General features: G+C 40.5%; 1 protein-coding gene and 1 non-coding gene across 2 annotated transcripts in view; both read left to right on the top strand.

The window, feature by feature from the left end:
- The window catches only part of LOC147837035 (uncharacterized), a 200,652-nt gene extending 179,554 nt beyond the window's left edge, over window positions 1–21,098 (top strand). The window contains exon 2 of the mRNA XM_087240587.1: window positions 18,748–21,098. Within this exon, the coding sequence (XP_087096713.1) occupies window positions 18,748–19,350 (603 nt within the window). The 3' untranslated portion in view covers window positions 19,351–21,098. The remainder of the gene's footprint in view (window positions 1–18,747) is intronic.
- LOC147837036 (uncharacterized) lies at window positions 3,817–8,433 on the top strand. Its single transcript, XR_015477997.1, has 11 exons — window positions 3,817–4,028; window positions 4,665–4,791; window positions 4,890–5,116; window positions 5,220–5,493; window positions 5,594–5,769; window positions 5,889–5,965; window positions 6,065–6,245; window positions 6,341–6,550; window positions 6,681–6,857; window positions 6,936–7,074; window positions 7,211–8,433. It is a non-coding gene; the product is annotated as an uncharacterized LOC147837036 (transcript).
- Window positions 21,099–21,474: the final 376 nt, after the last annotated feature.

Genomic DNA, 21,474 nt, shown 5'->3' with positions numbered 1-21,474 from the left:
ACAGACAGACAGAAACTCCGAGTTTAGAGAATAAAACTTGCTTCTGACCAGGTTAGATTCACAGAGTAAGTTACCACAGTAACTGACTCTGAGTTAAAGTTACCTCTCTTTCAGAAACAGGCTTGACTTACCATGCTTTCTCGAGTTTAACAAACCTGCCATTTTGAAACGGAAAACCCAGAGTTTCTCTCATTTCAGGGTTAAAATACTCTGAGTTTTCAGTTAACCTCCTTTCTGAAACAGGCCCCAGGAGGATCCAAATGCAAGTATTTAATAAACAGAGCACACAAGAAAGTTCAAAACAAAAGAGAGCCACAGGCCACGACGAAGACATCAAACGGACAGCGAAGGATACTAGGAGACAACCGGAGTGGGCGGATTAATGGCCGTATGAAAAACGGGCTTCAATTTAGAGACTAGAAAAACGGGATGAATTCTCCTGTACGCTGGAGGAAGTTTGAGGCGGACTGGCACCGAACTAATGATTTTGATGACAGAAAACAGGCCAATGAATTTAGGTGCAAGTTTGTTACATACGGTGCGGAGAGGAATATTTTTAGATGAAAGCCACACTTTTTGACCGACAACGTAAACGGGAGGCTTAGACCGGTGGCGATCGGCTTTAGCCTTGGTGCGCAAACCTACTTGAAGGAGGGTCTGTCTGGCCCTGTTCCAATTACGTCGACACCTCTGGACACCTCTGGACACAGGCGTTGGGGGTGATTGGAAGTCTTAGAAACAGCACAAACTGAGCAAGCCAACACAAAATTCCTTATGTCACGAGCCATAACTAGCCACCAGAATCGTTGTTTGAGTAGATACAAGGTACGACTCACCCCCGGATGACAGGCCAACTTGGAAGAGTGACCCCAACGGATGACGTCAGACCGTAATTCCTCTGACACAAAAAAATGACTCAGTGGGCATCCAGGCGGAGGCGTTACCCCTTCTAAGGCCATGCGGACCCTCGACTCGATCTCCCAGGTGACAGCAGAGATAAAAAGTCTGCGTGGCACGATGGTCTCAGGAAATGATGCGCGCTCAGAGTGATCAAAAATTCGAGAAAGTGCATCAGGTTTAACATTCTTGGAACCTGGGGCCTGTTTCAGAAAGGAGGTTAAGTGAAAACTCAGAGTATTTTAACCCTGAAATGAGAGAAACTCTGGGTTTTCCGTTTCAAAATGGCAGGTTTGTTAAACTCGAGAAAGCAGGGTAAGTCAAGCCTGTTTCTGAAAGAGAGGTAACTTTAACTCAAAGTCAGTTACTGTGGTAACTTACTCTGTGAATCTAACCTGGTCAGAAGCAGGTTTTATTCTCTAAACTCAGAGTTTCTGTCTGTCTCCTCCCCCTTTTTAAAGATGAAGCGGTATTTCTCGCCTTAGCCTTACGTTTCCACCCACCTATTTTAATGCTCATTTTGGATATGTGCCTAAAAACGATTGATAGAAACGTCATGATGCACATAACTTTTTAAAATATGTATAAAAAACGCGCATAACTGAGTAGGATAAACTTTTATTCGATAGAAAATGTGCGCATAAACTATGATGGAAACACTTTTACTGAACAAATTACAGTATGTACATTAAAAAAAAGATCATGATCATATGATAATGAAAATGTGTGTGAATGGACAAACAGCAGGCTGAGCACACTGTAACATGTCTTAAATATTGTGTTAGTCATTCTAAAATGCCTTAACTGTTTCAGTATTAGTGTATACTATTAATTACCTCCTGGTGCGTCTGGTGCGTGTCAAGAGTCTCCGCGTCTCATGGCTTCAGACGCCCCCACGTGTTCATTGTGTTTCAGCATTGTCTTCTGACATCGAGGCACAAGTACATTAATTAGGCTAAATAAAGAATTAATTGACGCAGCTTCTTCTACCACAGCAAATTCTGTTTTTACTGTTGATATTTCGTGCCAGTTTAATCAGGAAGTGACAATTTTTTTCTCTTTGACTCGTTGGATGGAATTTTATTCGCATCTTCTATGCAATATTCCAGTTTTGCACATAAATTTATGTAATATATTTGGATGGAAAATAGCTATTGCCTACATTTTTGTCACACACAGAAGAACTGTACTAGAATGGCTTATCCTTTTTTAATAAATAATTAAATTAAATTCACCTTCGACATGCACTGTAACTAGATTAATGGGATTATTATTCTTTCTAAAAATTATTTTTAGTACTGCTTACCTTCTAAATGTTATATTAACCTCTATCACTTGATCAATAAAAAAGGCAGACACAAGTGCACTGTTAAATCATTTAAAACTAATAAATGTATAAAAAAGTTTAGAAAAAAAATATAAACGTCACAAATTACATTACTTATTTTATTATACTTAAATATTTAAATACTTAAAAAGTGAAATTAGGCATTAACTTGAGCAGCTGTTTTCCCACGCTAACTGTCTCTTCTTCACTCATGGTTGCTTCTTTTCAAATATATACACTCATATTTGCTATAACTTTGCATGAGAACATCAAGTTCAGCTGGAGAACGAAATGGGGATCTCTTTTATAAGATATTGCCATAGTCACTCGTAATGTCTGCGCTCCATTGATAATGCCTTTTTAAAGTCACGGTGTGCGCGCAAAACTCTGAGTTGGTCTACTCGAAGTTGATTGACCCAACTCAGATCAGCTGTTCTGAAACCGAAAACTCTGAGTTTTTAAACTCTCTGTAAATCAACTCAGAGTTCAAGTTTAAACTCTGAGTTGTTTGAACCTCCTTACTGAAACAGGCCCCTGGTCGTTACGAGATGGAAAAATCTAAACGTCCGAAAAATAAAGCCCACCGCGCCTGCCTAGAGTTCAATCTTTTGGCAGATTGGATGTACTCCAGATTTTTATGATCGGTTCAAACGATAAAGGGAACCCCCAAACCCTGTGGCTTGAATATCAGCCTGAAAGGCTCGCCTTTTTTGCACACGGAGATGACGTGATCAAAAGCACAGAGGAGACCCAACTAAAGACAATAGAGTGGAGACACTATGTCAATTTGCATGCAAAAACACGGAAGTGAGTTAGCATTTTAGCAGTTCCGGTTCCCTCGTCCCAAAGTCAATGAGTTTTTTTAATGGGATTTCAGTAAAATCGCTTAAATAAAGTCCGTAGCAAACACAAACTCAAGATGCTTTCACATTTTACTCTTCGACACCAGTTACACCACACTCTTGATTTTTTAAATCGGTCACGCCTCTTTAAAAAGATGGTTACGATCAAGTTGCTAAATGGTACTACAGGTGGTGTTGGAATCATTATATGTCATCGAGCTGAACTGGTCTGGAGCGTAGCCCGCTAGCGTTTGGCATTTGGATTAGTCTGTGATATAAGTTTTTCATGAATAGTATTTTATAGTTTGTAATGTTTTTTCTAATTGGGAGTTCATATTGTGCGTTAATAATGCCTTGTAAAGACCATCAAGACAGAGTCATTTGTTGATGGCTTATTTTAATTAAAGGGCACCTACGGTAAAAAATCTACTTTTCAAGCTGTTTGGACAGATCTGTGTGTTGGTATAGTGTATAGACCGCCATACTGGAGTGATATGAACACACCCAGTCCTTTTTTTTCAATTTAACTACAAAAAAAAGGGTCGACCAATTGGAGCTGTTTTCAAATTGATCGCACCATTACGTAGGTGTGCGATCCCCCCGCCCACCAAATTGATTGACAGCTGCGCATATTAACATATCCTGAGTTTGTCGTTTCCGCCATTATCTGCGTGTGAGTCAAAGCGATGCCACCAAGAGAACCCCCTTGTGCTATTTTTGGATGTAAGGCTCAGCACAAGAGCCTTCACTGTCTTCCTGCAAATGAGCAACAGAGGCTTAAGTGGCTGAGTTTTATTTTTGACAAGGTGGCTGAAAATGTACCAAAACTGTTGTATGTTTGTGTTAACCACTTTAGTGTAGACTGCCTTGAGAACGCGGGACAATACAACTCCGGATTCGCAAGTAAATTGTTTCTGAAAACTGGATCAGTTCCCACAATACGTGATCCTGCCTCACTTCAAGTAAGTATTGCATTTTCTATACTTTTTGCCTTAGCATTCTAATAATGTTAAGCCGAAATGAATAGCATCTGCGGCTAAAGTAGCTTCGAATGTTTGTTTGCACGTGTTTACCCTTTATTGTGCTTTTCTAAAACAGTCTAAATACTCGAAGCTGTGAGTGGTAATGTGTACATGAAGGGGTTTAGCCATTAGAAACAGAAACCGTAGAAAAATAGAAACATTGTAATAAGCAGTACCACTGGCTACAGCTAAAGTTTGTTGTGTATGTGGGATGTTTGTTGTATTGTAATGGTAAGCCGAAATGAATAGCATCTGCGGCTAAAGTTGCTTCGGATGTTTGTTTGCACGTGTTTACTGCTATTGTGCTTTGCTAAAACAGTGTATATTCTCGAAGCTGTAAGTGCTAATGTGTACAAAAAGGGCTTTTAGCCATTAGAAACAGAAACCGTAGAAAAATATAAACATTTTAATAAAGCAGTAACCAGTACTGGCTACAGCTAAAGTTTGTTTTGTATGTGGGATGTTTGTTGTAATTTTTTCACTGTACTCGCACGTGGTCTGCAGTTTTTTACAATAAGATCGGTATGTTTTTAGCGAAGAAAGGTCATTTTAAAAAATGTATGTTTTCTTACAAAGGCCACGACGGCGACAAAGAGCAACAAGGAGGATGTTGCTTGCCAGACAGAACCATTTCACACATCTTTACACAGTGTTGGTACCCAGTTGTCTTTTAGGACGCTTCAGGCCAAACGCAGGAGTACAAGTAAAAATTTCTTAGTTTATTTTAAGTTGCTGCATTAGAAACGTGTTTTACTTTCTTTATAAACGTGCAATGAGATTAATCATAAAATTACACTATAGGTGTCCAGACAACAGTATCCAGTTTTGAATTGACTGTACCATCAGCGTCCTCTACTGCGTTTATGACTTCGACACCCCTCAAACCCTCCTCCTTTGGAGCTGGAGGAGGAGGAAGAAGAAGAAACCGAAGAGACTCTAACAGAGTCAAAAATTATAGCCCAAGACTCGGATGTGACATTTGACCCTGCAGAGGAATACACATCTGCAACTAAACCAACAGACTTGTCGTGAGTTTATGCATTATGTAAATTATTTGCAAAATTGTGTATTGTCATCATAACATTCATCGTCTTTTTTTACTTATGTACATGTGTATATTTATTTTTACAGAATCCAAAAATGGCCAGTTCATAACATAGCCAAGTTCATTGTCTATGAAACATGCCTCATGGAGCTCTTAAGTGACTGCCCAGTGTGTCAGAGGAGATGTGATGTAAAGTCACAAAGGCTTGGGACATTTCTGAGCGTACAGCAAGTCTGCCCACACTGCGAGTCTATAAGAAAATGGAACAGTCAGCCAATTATTGGTAGTACTCCAGCTGGCAACCTGCATCTTTCTGCTGTAGTCTGCTTGAGCGGTGCATCATTTTTTGTAGTTGAAAAAGTAATTAGAAAAATTTATCACATTTCTTTTAGAAACATAAAATTAATTTTGTCACAGGGTGAATGCACATTGTACTAAAAATTCTCCTCTCTGTTGTCAGGTATTTGCTGCAATGAAACTACACATTTTAAAATATGATTAATTTCGCTGACATGCAAGACTGCCTTGAACCTGCTATTGTCCACAAGTGGAGAAATTGGCAGAGTGAAATACTAGAACAGCTCAGTCGAAGAGAGAATGTGATCGTTGGAGTAGTTTTGAGGGCTGACTACCCAGGTATTTAGACAAAAGATTTAATTTCTAATTAAATACAGTCCAATAAAAAAATATATGAAATACATTACAATTATTTCAAAAATGTGTTTAAAATAATTATGTACGGTTTGTTCTTGAAGGTCACTCTGCCAAGTATGGAAGTTATACAATGATGGACCTTGCAACTAACACAGTTGTCAACCTACAGTTAGTCCAGGTAATACAGAAAAGTGTTATGTGAACTAGCATAATATTTTGGATGGAAAATGTGTGATTTTTATATATATTTTTTTTACCTTATTTCAAAATTTTATAGAGTAATGAGGTGGACGGCAGTTACCATATGAAAAAAGAAGGCCTAAAGAGAAGCCTTGACCTGTTGGATGCCCGCGGTGTTCGTCTGGAATGCATCATCACAGACCAACATCCTCAAATCCAGAAATATCTCAGGGATCGTAATGTCACTCAGTTTTACGATGTGTGGCATATCGAGAAATGTATGTAATTTAGCAGTTATTCATTTACTTAAGATCAAATTGCTATTTACAGTTCTTACATGTTATTATTATTTTTGTGTTGATGTAATTTCCAGGAATTTCCAAAAAACTGGACAAGATATGCCAGATAAAGGGGTGTGAGAAGTTGCGTAAATGGTTGGACTGCTGCATCATCCACAACAGGTCCTGAAACAGTGGCAAAGTGGACCTCTATCTTGAACCATGTACAAGACAAACATGTACATGAAGACCCCAATTGCATCTGCAACGTATAAGCAGAGACAAGATCAAATGGCTGTCCGCTGGTAAGTTGTATACAGACAAATAAAATATTCTTCTTGATAAAACTAATGCAAAACAGAGCTTGTTTCTTTGTTCAGATTTGTTTTCGATTCAGACTCTAATAATTTACACATTACATTTTTACTTGTTTAGCAAGGATGCCATTCTACAAGCTGGAGAAAGTTCTGGCTAACAAGAGAATATTGAAGGATGTGGCCAAGCTAAGTTCTCACAACCAGACGTCAACAGTTGAAGCTTTCCACAGCGTCATACTGCGGTTTGCACCTAAAAATGTGGTATTCCCATTTCTGGGGATGCAATGCAGGTAAAGCCACTGATCAGAAATTAATATTTACTATATCATACAGTCTTGTCATGGTATGTCATTTACATTTTTCTTTTTGTTAGGCTGCACTGCATTACAATGAAAATGCCGGGCATCCCCAGGCCACATCAGCAACTGGTAAACCCGTTTACAAGCTTGCCTCTCCAAAGGCAAAGAAAGGAGAGTATAGGGTCCGAGAAGTGAAGACACAGCAAACTTTTAGTATGTATATAAATGTTTATATTATTTTTAATACTTCAACAAATAAAAAAATAATTGCACTTTATATTCACAATGAAAACTCACTACTCAAAATACAAAATTAAGTTACTAAAAAGATAACTGTTACATTGCACAGGTTATGTAGAAGAGCTGCTGGACCTCATCTTCAACGAAGTGTTTGTGGACCCATCACCCTATGTTGATGAAGTGTTGGGAATTCACATACCACCTGCTCTATCATCAGCCTACGATCGACCTGAGATGGAGGAGGCTATCTCCAGCAGGGTGACCCGCATCAATCAATAGCTATCCTAAAACCCACATAGCTGCCCTGCTCTTCAGGAAACTGTCTGCGAATCTTCAGCACCACACAATCACAACACGGACTCTCCGCCCGAGGAAACCCCAACACCAGCTCACAAAGCTTCGATAAGCCAAAAAGCGGCACTGTCTAACAGAGACATAATAATGAAACATTGTTTTAGAAATTGCACTACAATTTGAACTTAGGAGTTATTACATATACGTTTAATTTTTGATAAAATAACTAGCTTTAACAAAATTTCAGAAGTCATATTTCATTTATTCAACTGCCAATGTATCTTTCATATGTTTGTATGTGTTTGTAGATATACTGTACTTTCTAATGTTCATGGACAATTGTATTTCATTCAACAAAGTGACACAACTTGGAGTTTATATTTTATATTTGCACAAGGATACATTTTATATTTGCCAATCACATTTTAATTTATACTTCAATATAAAGTTTTTATATGACTCAGGAATTGAAGCATCTTTTCTGAAGAGTTGATGTTTCTATGCCATACTGATTTTTATATATTTTAAGAGTTTATATATTAAAATGTTTAGAGAATTTAAAATTATTTTTCAATAAAAAGTACATACATTACTCAACCTTTTATGAAGTCATTCAAATTGTCATCTCAGAAATAATAGCAATAAAAAAAGGTACGTATTTCATTTTTATTGACATTGAGAAAAAGTTGGTTTTATATTCAGATATTCAGACATTCTCCTTAATAGTATCATTTCAGTAAAGTATTCTTTGCAAATTCAAAATAGGGAAATCGTATTAGCAGCAAATGACAAAGTACAACATTGTTTACAGTCAAGTAGATAGTGTTAATGTTGTTTAAAAGTCATACTTGCATGCTAAATCCGATTGATTGTTTAAAGTACCATGGTAAACAATACAGGGACTTCTGAATGTGCGAATATAAAACTAACTTTATCGCTATTTTATTGACTACACAGCGTTAATGTGCTTAAAAAGAAAGCGAGCATGCAGATCATGAACAAGGTAACTGTTATTACTGCTTCTGCCCATGACATTTGACTATTTGACTAGTCTCTTACCCCCAGCCGCAGAAGTAGTCAAACATGTATGTCCTCCAGCCCTTCCTGCTGTCTATCTTGGGTTGCTGAAGTCCGTTTATGGTTCTGTTGAGGATGGAGACGAACTGTTAGCAAAACTTATGGGCACTTTTTAGAATTAAAATAAAAAAATCATCTGATTATCTCCATCGCCTTCAAGTCCTGTTAAGCTCAGTAATCAGGCGAAGTGGTATAAAAGAAAGTGAACATGTCAAATCAAGTGTCAGCTTATGCATGTGGTGTGTCTAGCTCTTATAGTTCCGAAGTAGGATCTTTAAAGAAACAAGTCGCAGAAATTCAAGCTCAAGTCGCCACTTTGAAACAGTCTCCTGATAAGAGGAGTACTAAAGGTCAATCAGAAAGGGCTGAGTTAGTTGCCTTAAAGGGGACTGTTGAAGACCTTTGCATTCAGGTGGCTGCTGTAAAAGCATCTGTTGCTGAGGGACTAAAAGGGAACAATCCAGAGCAATCAGAAATTGCCAGATTACAGCGACGGGTAGCAGAGCTGCAAGCACAGGGTGTTGTACAGAAAACATCAAGCTCATATGCAGAGATCCCCTGGAAGTGAAATGGACAGAGCTCTCAAGAAAGTGCCTCTGAGAACTAACAGGCCTTGGCCAGGGTACTGTTTTGGTGCTGAGACGATGGACATTTGGCAATTAATTGTGAAAACCCTGCAAATCCTCCAAAGGTTGAGGAAAAGCGACTCAAGCTGAGAGAGCAGCAGCATCTGTGGGACATGCTACATAGAAGACCCACCCAGTTTTTAAACTAGGTGAGGCCTCTATAACTGGCTAAACTTTATAATATCCACCCTGGATACCCACCTGTGCCAACTCAGCATTTGACTTTGGCGACTCTCTGTCCACGACCTGGAGAGAAAGGATAACAAAGCTGTTAAACTCTATGCCGGAAATTTTCTCCCTACATGATTTGGATTTTGGTCAAAAGAAGGTCAAGCACCAAATAAAGTTAAACGATGAGACACCATTTAAACAAAGGGCCAGGCCCATACATCCCCAACACATAGACGCTGTGAGAAAGCACCTCCAAGAGTTGCTAGTTACTGGCGTAATCGGGGAGTCTGACTCTCCATTTGCTTCGCCCATAGTCATTGACTGGAAAAAGGATGGCTCAGTGCGGCTATGTGTTGACTTCCAGAAGCTAAATGCACAGACAATAAAAGACGCCTCTGCATTACCAAATTTAGAGGAGATTTTTTCAACAATGACGGCCTCAAAATGGTTTTCTGTGCTTGATCTGAGGTCTGGGTTTTATCAAATATAGATAGAGGAAGTTGATAAAGCCAAGACTGTGTTCGTCTGTCCACTTAACTTCTGGGAGTTCAACTGTATGCCACAGGGCATTACAAATGCCCCTAGCACCTTTCAAAAGATTATGGAACGGTGCATGGGAGATCTAAATCGGAAGCAAGTCCTCGTCCCGATTGTTGCAAGTCCTGAATTGTCTTAAGTAGTATGGATTGAGATTGTCACCTGAGAAGTGCCAGTTCTTCCAAACCTCAGTGAATTACCTTGGCCATATTGTTTCTCACAATGGGTTGGAAACAGACCCTGCATAGGTAGAGGCCTTAAAGACCTGGCCAAGGCCAACAAACCTAAAGGAGCTAAGGTACTTTTTAGGCTTCGCTGGATTAACAGGAGGTTTGTGCGTGACTATTCAAAGATAGTTAAACCGTTAACTGACCTTATAGCAGGATATCCTCCTTTCAGGAAGAGTTGTAACAGGAAGCAAAAAGACTGAATATTTCAATCCCAAAGTGGAATTTAAAACTCGATAGACAACGGACTGCCAGGATGCATTTGACTCTATGATTAATAAGCTCACATCTGCACCTGTATTAGGTGTTGCAAACCCCAAACATCCCTATGTGCTACATACACTGTTAGACATTTCTGTAAATTACAGTTATGTACTGTATTTCACCCAGTATAATACTGCACATTCCCTTTACGGTAAATAACTGTGAATAATTTAGTGTGACGTCAAACAACATATACAGCGATGTACTGTATTTGTAAAAATTTGTGTATTATACTGTATTTTCAACAACTGCTTTGACGCCACCTTGCGGCGATTTGACTACTCTGCACCACATTTTGCCTGAGGACCCTGGAGCAATTCTGGAGGACAATTTTTTTGTGTGCCTGACGAACATGCTGGATTTAACAAACTTTACGCTGGTAAGCTGTGGCAGTGTTTCATTTTACAGAATGTTTTGTGGACAAGAATAGAACAAAGTAATGTATAAAGTTGGCTAATATTATTTTCTCTGGCTTGGAGTTATTTCGCCCATTTGAGAAATATAATTTGATTGAATAATATAATATAATTATTAAGATGTTACCTTTATTTAGTTTATTACATAAACACTACTATTAAATAATCCAGGTAAAAGCGCGTCTGTCTGTGCTGACAACACTCGACATTGATTTGAGCACCTCTATAACTTGGTTAGCATTTGTTTGCTCGGCGACATTGGCTGAAGCAATCTTAAAATGGTAACTTTAGCTAAACTGAGCTACGAACCGTGCAACGTTTAACTTATATTGATTTATACTGTATATATTAGCTGTTGTGATCTTATTTTTCTATGGTTTAGAGTATAACAATAGCTTGAGAAAATAACATCACGACGTAACCTATAATAACCTTAACGTAAATCTATACAATATGCATAGAGGTAAAGTTGGTTTTATATTCGCACATTCGTTTATTTAGAAGTCTCTATACTGTTTATCATGTTACTTTGAATATTTGATCAGAATTAGCATGCCAGTATGACTTGAAATCAACATTAACACTGTTTATTTGACCGTGAGCAATGTTGTACTTTGATAGTCATTGGCTGCTAATATGATTTCGCTATTTAATTCAATTCAATTCAGCTTTATTTGTATAGCGCTTTTACAATGTAGATTGTGTCAAAGCAGCTTCACATAAATGGTCATAGTAACTGGAACAGTGTAGTTCAGTTTTTAGTGTTTAAGTTCAGTACAGTTCAGTTTAGCTCAGTTCAGTGTGATTTAATCATTACTGAGAGTTCAAACACTGAAGAGCAAATTCATCGATGCGTAGCTCAACCAATCCTGAACCATGCGAGCCAGTGGCGACAGTGGAGAGGGAAAAAAAACTTCACCTGATGGGAGTGAAGAAAAAAAACCTAGAGAGAACCAGACTCAGTTGTGCATGACCATTTTAATTTCTTCGCTGGCCAAAAGTCTTGTGCAGAGCTTCAGTCACTGTGGTGGAGGCTGGAAGATGGCCTCAGCGAAGACTTGTCTGTCCCTGGAGCGTTGCTGGAATCAGACACATGTTCTCCACTCCCCTTGACCATCAGTGCAGCAGCAGCTCAGGATATGGCCTGGTCCCGGATATGGGAACCTTGGGATCATCTCGTCGCTGGTCTTGGATCCAATCAGTGACTCCGCATAATCTGAGGACCTCGGGATGAGTATCCCCAGGTAAAAATAGAGAATAAAGAGAATAATTAGCGTAGCTGCTGTTCATAGTGTATATAAGCAAGATGCAGAAGCCTGTGTGAAACCCACTAGGTGATGCATTGAGTGTGTGCTTTACTAAACAGATTGGTCTTTAATCTAGTTTTGAACTGGGAGAGTGTGTCTGATCCTCGGACGTTATCAGGAAAGCTTATTCCAGAGTGTAGGAGCCATGAAAGAGAAGGCTCGACCTCCTTTACTCGATTTTGCTATTCTAGGTCCTACCAGAAGCCCTGAGTTTTGCGATCTTAAAAAGCGAGTTGGATTGTAGCGAGACAGAAGGTTGGTTAGATAAACAGGAGCTAGATTATTTAGAGCTTTATAGGTGAGAAGTAATATTTTAAATTCAATACGAAACTTAACAGGCAGCCAGTGTAAGGAGGATAAAATTGGGGTGATATGATCATATTTTCTAGACCTGGTAAGAACTCTGGCTCCTGCATTTTGTACTAGCTGAAGTTTGTTAATAGAGGATGCTGGGCAGCCAGCAAATAGAGCATTACAATAATCAAGCCTCGAAGTCATAAAAGCATGGACTAGCTTTTCTGCATCTGAGATGGATAGCATATTTCGTAATTTAGCGATATTTCTCAGATCAAAGAAGGCAATTTTTGTGACATGGGATATATGATTTTCAAAAGTTAGATTGCTGTCTAATATGACACCCATATCTTTTATAGTAGAGCTATTTAGAGTTTGCAAATAATACTTTTATGAAATTATAATATTAAGGGGGAAGTCTGAATCTTCTAATATAAAACCAAATTTACCTCTATACAATTATGCTAATAACGACGTTTTTGCTATTTATTGTTTATTGTTTGCTAATTATTTTTCTTTATCACAAGTCTTGACATTTGGTTTAACATAATTGTTACCATTATATATTTTTTCTGTTTAGATATGGCACTGGCACAGCAGCGCTTACAGGTTTTGTCTGAAGAAGAAAATTCGGAGGAACATCTTAATCAGCACAGCCTTATGCTTAAAAAAAAGCAAGACCAGTAAACAACCAAGGTAAACAACAACAAAAAAAGTTGTGTGGAGGTTGTGGATTGTAGCATGGTATTCTTATCTGTATTCTTGGCTTTTTTTATGGTCTCGATATAGAATACTGAGAGCCTGCCTGTGCAAACTGGAACTCATACAACAGTAAGTACTGTACATCTATTTGTTTCTTAATATAGTAATGTTACTTTTAATACAAAATGTGTCACATGTTTAGTTGCTAGCTAAATTAAAGATTTGTTTCCCTTTTTTTATCAAACCATTTAGTAGGGGTTTTTTTTATCTTAGTTTATAATATTTTTGAGCAGATTGAGGTCTGTCATGGGTCAGACATTTCGTAATACAACAATTAGTATTGGGATATATGCATTTGTCGATGTATTAAATGTCTTTTCCCCCATTTCATGTTGCCTAAATATTTTTTTGTATAATAATTCCAGAGGATGAAAATTGCACAGCAACAACCACATTGAGCCAGAAGAAGGCAGGAGAAGTAATGAAGAGAATGACAACCATGAACAACAGTGTGTTATCCTTCTTTCACCAGCTAACTGAGAACTTGAACTAGGTGAGACTCTCAATGGTTGTATCAGTATTCAGTCTGTTTTAGTTTATTAGGAATACATAAAACAAATTGTCTAATCTGTCCTGCAGTGAATCAACCCATCACAAATGCTACAATGTTTTTGTAAAACCTTGTTGGGGAAAAAATAAACAGGACATTCTGGTTAGTTCTCTTTTAAACATGGTAGAGAGCAGGTTATGAGCAGGAGCCAGTTGCTCAGTACCAGCAGAAAACTAGCCCAACACAGCTGCCATGCTTTAAAATAACTAATCAGTATATGATTTTTTTTTTTTTAAAAGCTTCTTCTATGCTTATGTTAGTCTGTTTCTCCTTATCCAGAGGTCTTCATAATCCTGGACTAGGCCAAATCCTGACCAGATGCTGTGGTGGTCATGGAGGAGTGGAGAGTGACAGACTGATTCCTGAAAGACACACGTGATCAATAAGTTTCTGCATTGATCCAATGGGCCAGCCTGACCACCTGCTGGTGACCTTTCAAGCCTCCGGTGCCTAGACTGCAACCTTGCACAAGTTTGGCTAGAGGAGAACTGGTCGTGCCCAGCTGAGCATGGTATCTCTCAAGGGCTTTTATTCTACACTTTCGTCAGTTGGTGAAGTTTGTTCCATGCCACTGTCGCCACTGGATCGCTTGGCTTTGATTGGTGGATCGGTGGATTTGCTCTTCAGTGTTTGGACTTTCAGCAGTGACATTTACTTCTTCAATTTTAAAAACTGGACTGAAGCAGCTTTAATTTACTAGAACTTCTATGTTAAGCTGCTTTGACATCATTGATCTACATTGTAAAAGTGCAATAGAAATAAAGATGACTTGCATTTAAACATGTGAATTCAGACCTTGTTGAGCATTTGACACCAGAATTTGTAATATTTTAAAGTTGGGTTGTTTCTGAGTCAGCTAATAGTTACAAATATTTATTTTTCCAACAGTATGCAATGTATGACGTTTAAATTATTATTGTACATGTATGTTGTAGTGCTTTGTGTGATTTATTTATTTTTAATCTGTTAATTTTAATGCTTAATGTAATTTTCACACATTTTCCTTAAATGCTTTAAGCATTATTCATGTTTTAAAGAATGGAATATTTTGTAATTGTGTCTGGTTTTATGTCAGTAGTAATAAGTACAATTGGGTTTTTTTCTCTCAACAATATGCAGGTCAGACACTTAAATAAGTTTTGTACATGTATGTTCATGTGCTTTGTCGTTTTCAATGTTTTTTTCTTAAAATAAGATAATTTGAAAGATTGAAATGTAATGTTTTTACACATTTTTCTTAAATGTTTTAAGCATCTCCAATGTTTTAAATAGTGTTTATTGTGTTAATATTTTTGTAATTGTGTCTTTTTTATGTCAATAGTATTAAAATAATATTAATAAAATTATATTATAAAATATTTAGGACAAAATTAAAAGGTTTACAGTAGCTAACTGTTTTCAGACACTACGGTAACATGCTGTAAACTGATTTACGGTTGTTTAATGTAAATCACAAATACAGTAACTTACTGGCAACAGTGTGTGTAGGGCTGCACGATATTGGAAAAAATTGACATTGCGATATTTTTTTTCCCTGCGATAAATATTGCGATATTATATATATATATATATATATATATATATATATATATATATATATATATATATATATATATATATATATATATACTTAAGACTAGGGCTGTGACGGTCACCAAGACAACCGCGTCACCGCCGTGGTCAGTTGCCACCACTGGCTGTAGTACGTGACGTCACGCACTTTAAAACACAAATTATTGTTGTGTTGCCAAGTATTACATATCTGTTAGAATATAGGCCTAACATTAGGCGCGATTCAGCAAGTTCAAGTTCAACCATGAATCTTGTTAGAAATCGAAATCTTACATGTGGGAACATTTTGGATTCATGCCGACCGAGAAAGGTGAACGAATTAATTTAGATTAAGCTTTTTGTAGGGGGGTTTTAAGTGTTAAAGTGTGTTTTAATATTCACTGCTGAGAGTCCAAACACTGAAGAGCAAATCCATCGATACGCAGATCCACGGATGCCAAATCATGCAAGTCAGTGGTGATTGACGGCGAGGGAAAAAAGCCATGTAGGCTTAATCAACTCCTGTCTTTTAAATGCAAAAGCCCAGCTCAGCCAGGCATGGCAGAGGCATTTGCAAAAAATGGCCAGATACAAAAGAGAAAGTGATAAATGGAAGACACTGACGAGAAATGGAGCAACATATTTGGTAACTAGTTAAGAACGCGCCGCTCCGCAGCGTAGAGAAACCTGCGTTGCGAGAAATGCGTTCGGCGGAACAGAAACAAGAAGCCCTCTCTCGCATTGTTGTGAAAAAGTAGCCTGTCTGTGCATTTTCGCTACAAGCACACCGTCTGACAGTGTATTGCTGGAAACATTATAACCCCATTCTTCACTTAAACCGGACAAAGTCAAAATGTTAGTTTTTATGGCAAATAATTTAAAATTTGAATACAAAAGGTGAAGAGAAACTACGCTGTTGTTTTTTTAAACATCTGACTTATATTGTTACTAGGTTAATATTTACTTTCTACTTATAATTATTAATATTTATATTATTATTACACTGATTAGTAAAGTGTCATTTAGGCTATTTGTTAAGTTCTTTAAAAATGTCACGTTTAATTGTTATTATTATATGGTTTCAAGCAGTTAAAGTTATTTAATATTTAACTACAATATTTATAAACAGTTTTGTGTTGTTTTATTAACGAAAGTTCAAAAATAAACACGTAGGCCTACGTTTATACGGATGTTTTATTTATTAATATTTAATTAAGTTAAGTTATTCCTTAATTTTTACATAAAAGGTCAATAAATTTAGGTAGGCTACTATATTTGTTGATGTACGAGATCAAGGAACATGTTTGCCAGTAAATATTGCTCTCACCACTTTAAAAAAATTTATAGATAAATAACTTGCGAAAAGGATGCAATAAAAAATGCAAGCGCTTAATCATTCTTCACAATCGGATTCGTACGTGCAATAAGCCGAGGCTATATTGCGCCGACAAGAACAAGCCCTAAAACAAAGTCTAGAGAGAGAAATAATAGTTAATATTAATGATTATAAACACGAACTGCGTTGTATGATAAACGCCTCACAATGTCGTGATCTTTTCTGAAGAACAGATAATCCATGTTGTCACCGTCTCCCCAGCCATGTTTTCATCTGCTTTTTTTTTCTTCTTCTCGCTACAAACAATAAAGTATCAGCGCCAGACCAGTGGTTTAAATTATATTTTACTCTCCTGATTTCTTTTCTTTTTATTTAAAAAAAAACATAAATGGTAAAGTTTTGTATTGCATATATGTTTGTAAAGATTATCATTCAGCTTACCTGCAGCGAGAAGTTGTGTGCTGGGCAAATCCCCTTTACTCATGCTACCTATTTCATTTATGACACTGTAAACTTGACTTGGCAGGCTGATTATCTTTAAACTCAAAAGGTATTTTTAACTTCTGCATAAAGTGATGTTTCTTATTACAACTGTTAGCAGTGTCAAAATGAAAGCAATTAAACAATAAAAAGGGTTTTGTTTTATCAATTGTATAGTTTAGTTTTAATAATAATGTATATAATAAATTATAATATTGATTATTGTGTAGACTACAGTGTCCAACAAAACATTGTTATTAGGTTAATAGACCTAATCCCTAACTGAAAAACGAATGTGAAAATGACAGGCAGTTGCGTCTCTGCTAAAATTAATTTAACGACAAATTTCTTTTGCATTTTTTCCCCTTTAGAGATCAAGAGAGCTGTATTTAAATAATTTTTTAACTAAAACATGAATTGAATGCCCAGTTCTTTCCCGTGTGAGTTTAGTGCGCCTCCGCGTCTGGGTTTTAAAGTTTACAGGTGCACCCTGACCTGACGCGGGGACCAGATCTCTGCACTATTGCTTTAATTTCACAATTTTCATAACTGCATTGCATTTTCATATGGTAAAATATTAAAATTTATGTTCTGAAAGTAGTAATGACGGGAGTTTTAGTAATTAATGACAGAAAGAACTTTCACTTTTGAGTGAATTTCTGTCACGTGTTATTTTAGTATGATGAAAAAAAAAATTAACAAAATTAGTAATGCAGTATTTTACGCTCTGCCAAGCCTTTTCTTTTGCTGTTGTGGAGCAGCAGCATGCTTCAGTCACCTTTTTTCCCCGGCCCCACCCCCCCTCCGACTCCTGAACGTCTCACTCACTCACTCACTCATGCGGGCATGCACTGCGGTCTCATGAGGAAACGCAGCTTTTTGATATAATGTTTTTCTTTTTCCCCGAATACAAATCATTTTTCAAGTATTTGTTCGAAATAAGTATTGGTAAAAAAACGCTATTCGTGCTTATCTGAATACTGTATTCGGGTTTTGCTCCACCCATAATACATGTAGCCTATATAATTTTTTTTTTGCATCGCACCTTCCTGCGATGTGACTATCGCGGATGCGCACATCGCGATTTCAATGCTGAAACGATGTATCGTGCAGCCCTACTTGTGGATGACCTAACCTGTCTAAAAGAAGGGAAAGTCTGCTGCGAGGGCTGGGGGATGTTCGGTGGGTTCGGTCGAGTTGCCGTCCCTGGACAGGCACTTGAGGCAGCACGCGGAGCTCTCGACCTCGGGCCGGAAAGAGGCTATGGGGAGGGCGAAACGCCGGAAAGTAGCTCGGGAGTTGCAGTGGCTGCGGTCCACCCAGCCTGCAAACCCCGTCATCTCCCAGCTAGCCTCTTCCTCCGAGGGGAAGTGGGACTCGGAGGGCCCAGAGGCCGGCCGCCCGTGTGCCGACCGCGGCTGCAGGCGCGCCACCGAGCGCATACAGGCTCAGCTCACGGACCTGGGGAGGCAGGTTACCAAGATGCGGTCCACCCTGCTCCAGAACCAGGTCGCCTCCTGCACCACCGGCTCCCGGGCGAGGGGTGGCCGGAGGTCTGACCCCCCCCGAGCCTCCGGAGGCTTTGGAACTCACTGCCTACCCGTTCCCGGACCACGTCCCCGGGCTGAGTTGAGTATATTTCAGGCACGTCACTGTCACTCTGCTGGATGTGTGTCTTCGGGGAAGTTGACTCTTGGTTGTGCTCGTTCCACAGACCTTCTCCTGGGGTAGTTCGAAGGGTACCAACTGGGCAGCGAGCCCACCGCCTGCCTGCGGAACAACGTCACTTCGAAGCTGGGGAGAATCAAAGCCTTCCTTGGTTACATGGCCAGGGGCACCGCGGAGCCAGGGACCTTCCTTTTCCTCAACCAACCAGCCCGAATCCGAGCGTGGGCCGCCCTGCTAGGTCAGACGCGGATGGCCGAGCCCACCAGGCAGCACTATCTGAAGAACGTGGCCCAATTCCTGGACTACCTATCAGAAATGCCGCCTGTCGCCTCTCCAGCACGGCTCTGGTTCTGATTCGACGGGAGGTCAGAGCCCTCATTCGCGGCATATGCCGGCGTGTCGTCGTGCATGAGGTACAAACCAAGCAGGCGAAGGAAAGCCGACTGATCCCCAAGACCAGCCTAGTGCGCTGTCACCGGACCGCTGGGAGGAAAATTCCCGCCCTGCTAGGTAAGCCAGCCTTCCGCCGTTCCAACGATTCCCCCTGTTCGTTCTTCCGGGGCACCAACAGCCCTTGGTTCACCCACGTCTGTCTGCCCCTCTCCCCCGCGAATGGGACTCATTCGCGGGGAAGGGGGGCAGACAGATGTGGCTGGATGAACCAACGGCTGCTGGTGGCCTGGGTTTAATTTCCTCTCTGAGTCACCAGCAGTTCTTGGTTCATCCAGCCACGTCTGTCTGCCCCTCTCCCCCGCGAATGGGACTCATTCGCGGGGAAGGGGGGCAGACAGATGTGGCTGGATGAACCAACGGCTGCTGGTGGCCTGGGTTTAATTTCCTCTCTGGGTCACCAGCAGTTCTTGGTTCCTCCGGCCACGTCTGTCTGCCCCTCTCCCCCGCCAATGAGACTCATTCGGGGGGAAGGTGGGCAGACAGACGTGGCTGGATGAACCAACGGCTGCTGGTGGCCTAGGTTTTATTTCCTCTCTGGGTCACCAGCAGTTCTTGGTTCCTCCGGCCACGTCTGTCTGCCCCTCTCCCCCCCGAATGGGACTCATTCGGGGGGAAGGTGGGCAGACAGACGTGGCTGGATGAACCAACAGCTGCTGGTGGCCTAGGTTTAATTTCTTCTCTGGGTCACTAGCAGTTCTTGGTTCATCCAGCCACGTCTGTCTGCCCCCCTTCCCCCCGAATGAGTCCCATTCGCGGGGGAGAAGGGCAGACAGACGTGGCTGGGTGAACCAAGAACTGCTGGTGCCCCTGAAGAAGAAATAAACATTTCCTCTCCGGGCCACCAGCAGCTCTTGGTTGAGCTGCTAGCGCCCCGGAGAACAGGTCACCAGCAGCCAAGAGCTGTTGGTGACCCAGAGAGGAAATAGAACCGTCGGTGGTCTAATTTGTCTAATGTCCTTCACCAGATAGCCTCGAGTCCAACCCAAGCACTAGGCAACAGTCGCGCTTTTATGGCTTTCTGACTGGCTACCTAACCTCCATCTCTGGGCACCGCTGTGGAGTCTTCCAGAATCTCACAATCCAGGAGGTTGAAGAGGCCTCCAGAAGCCCCGACGAGTCTGCTTATGTCATTAACGTGAGTATGGCGCAAGTAAGGTGGGGGTCACCAGTAGCATGCTCTCTCACTCACTGCTTGTTCTCTGACGGCAGATTATCACGCACAAGACAAACAGAGCCTTCGGGGCGGCGCAGCTGTCCCTAAACAGGGAGGAATACAGCTGCTTCCGCAGGTTTTTGGCCCTGCGGGCTGGTCTCCCCGGAGGGAGCCAGGCTACCTATTTCTTTTTCACTTCCAGAGCCAGTCCTTGTCGGACCCTGAACAAGTACTTTCAGTCTGCTTGGGTCAGTATGGGCCTTACAGGCAAACCCACCTTTACTGACGTACGGACTGCGATCGCGACCCATGTGAGTAGGCATTGTGATGCCCCTGTAACTACCAGCGGCGGCTTCGATCTTAATCAAGCTTCTGTCTCTCTCTGACGCAGGCAAAGAATGCACACTCTTCAGAGTATCGCCGCAAGGTGGCGCAATTCATGTGCCATGACACTTCAACCTCAGATAAGTTCTACGCACTTCACCTCGGACCTCTCCAAGCACGCGAGCGCCGCAGACTGTTTGAAAGGGCCCTGGTGGAGGAGGAGGAGGATGGGGAGGCAGCGGACACTGAAAGCCCCCTGCGGAAAGGGCGCAAGAGGACAGAGACTCCTGTCTCTCCCCTGGTAAAAATCAGATTCTCTTTGGCGTGGACAGCAGAACGTGTGGCATTGGCTAACTGCCCTTTATGTGTCTCTTTTCCAGGAGGGAACCAGCAGGAGGACGTTGCCATGGCGCCCTGCCAGGGGGAAAAGCCAGGGCGCTCGCCCACTCGAACAAACAGAAGACTCTGAATCGTCCTGAATAAATATTGTACAACTTAACGGTCAAATGGTGTTCAGTGTCTTCATTATTCCTTTTATTTATTATCTGTGTGGTAAAAGTAGATTCAGTAGGGACAAATGAGCCCTGTCTTCTTAGTTCAAAGCTGTATGCCTGCTGCGTCCAGGTTCTGCCTTGGCTACGTTCCGATTGGGACAGATTATCCTTAACTTGTGTGTTAAAAGTGTCACGTGGGATGCCCTCGTCCAGGTTCTGCCTTGGCTACGTTCCAATTGGGACAAACTATCCCTGCCTTGTGTGTTAAAAGTGACTCGCGGGATGCCCCCGTCCAGGTTCAGCCTTGGTTGATAGCTCATAGGGAGAATTAATCCCTTTTGCAGCACAAGGAGGTGATGGGCTGGACAAATCTGTCCAGGTCTGCAAAT

Source organism: Danio rerio, chromosome 2 (assembly GCF_052040795.2).
Source record: "Danio rerio strain M-AB ecotype USA chromosome 2, GRCz13ab, whole genome shotgun sequence".
Classification (NCBI taxonomy): Eukaryota; Metazoa; Chordata; class Actinopteri; order Cypriniformes; family Danionidae; genus Danio; species Danio rerio.
The sequence above is the reverse complement of the archived record's forward strand: the minus strand, read 5'-3'. Positions and strand labels throughout refer to the sequence as shown.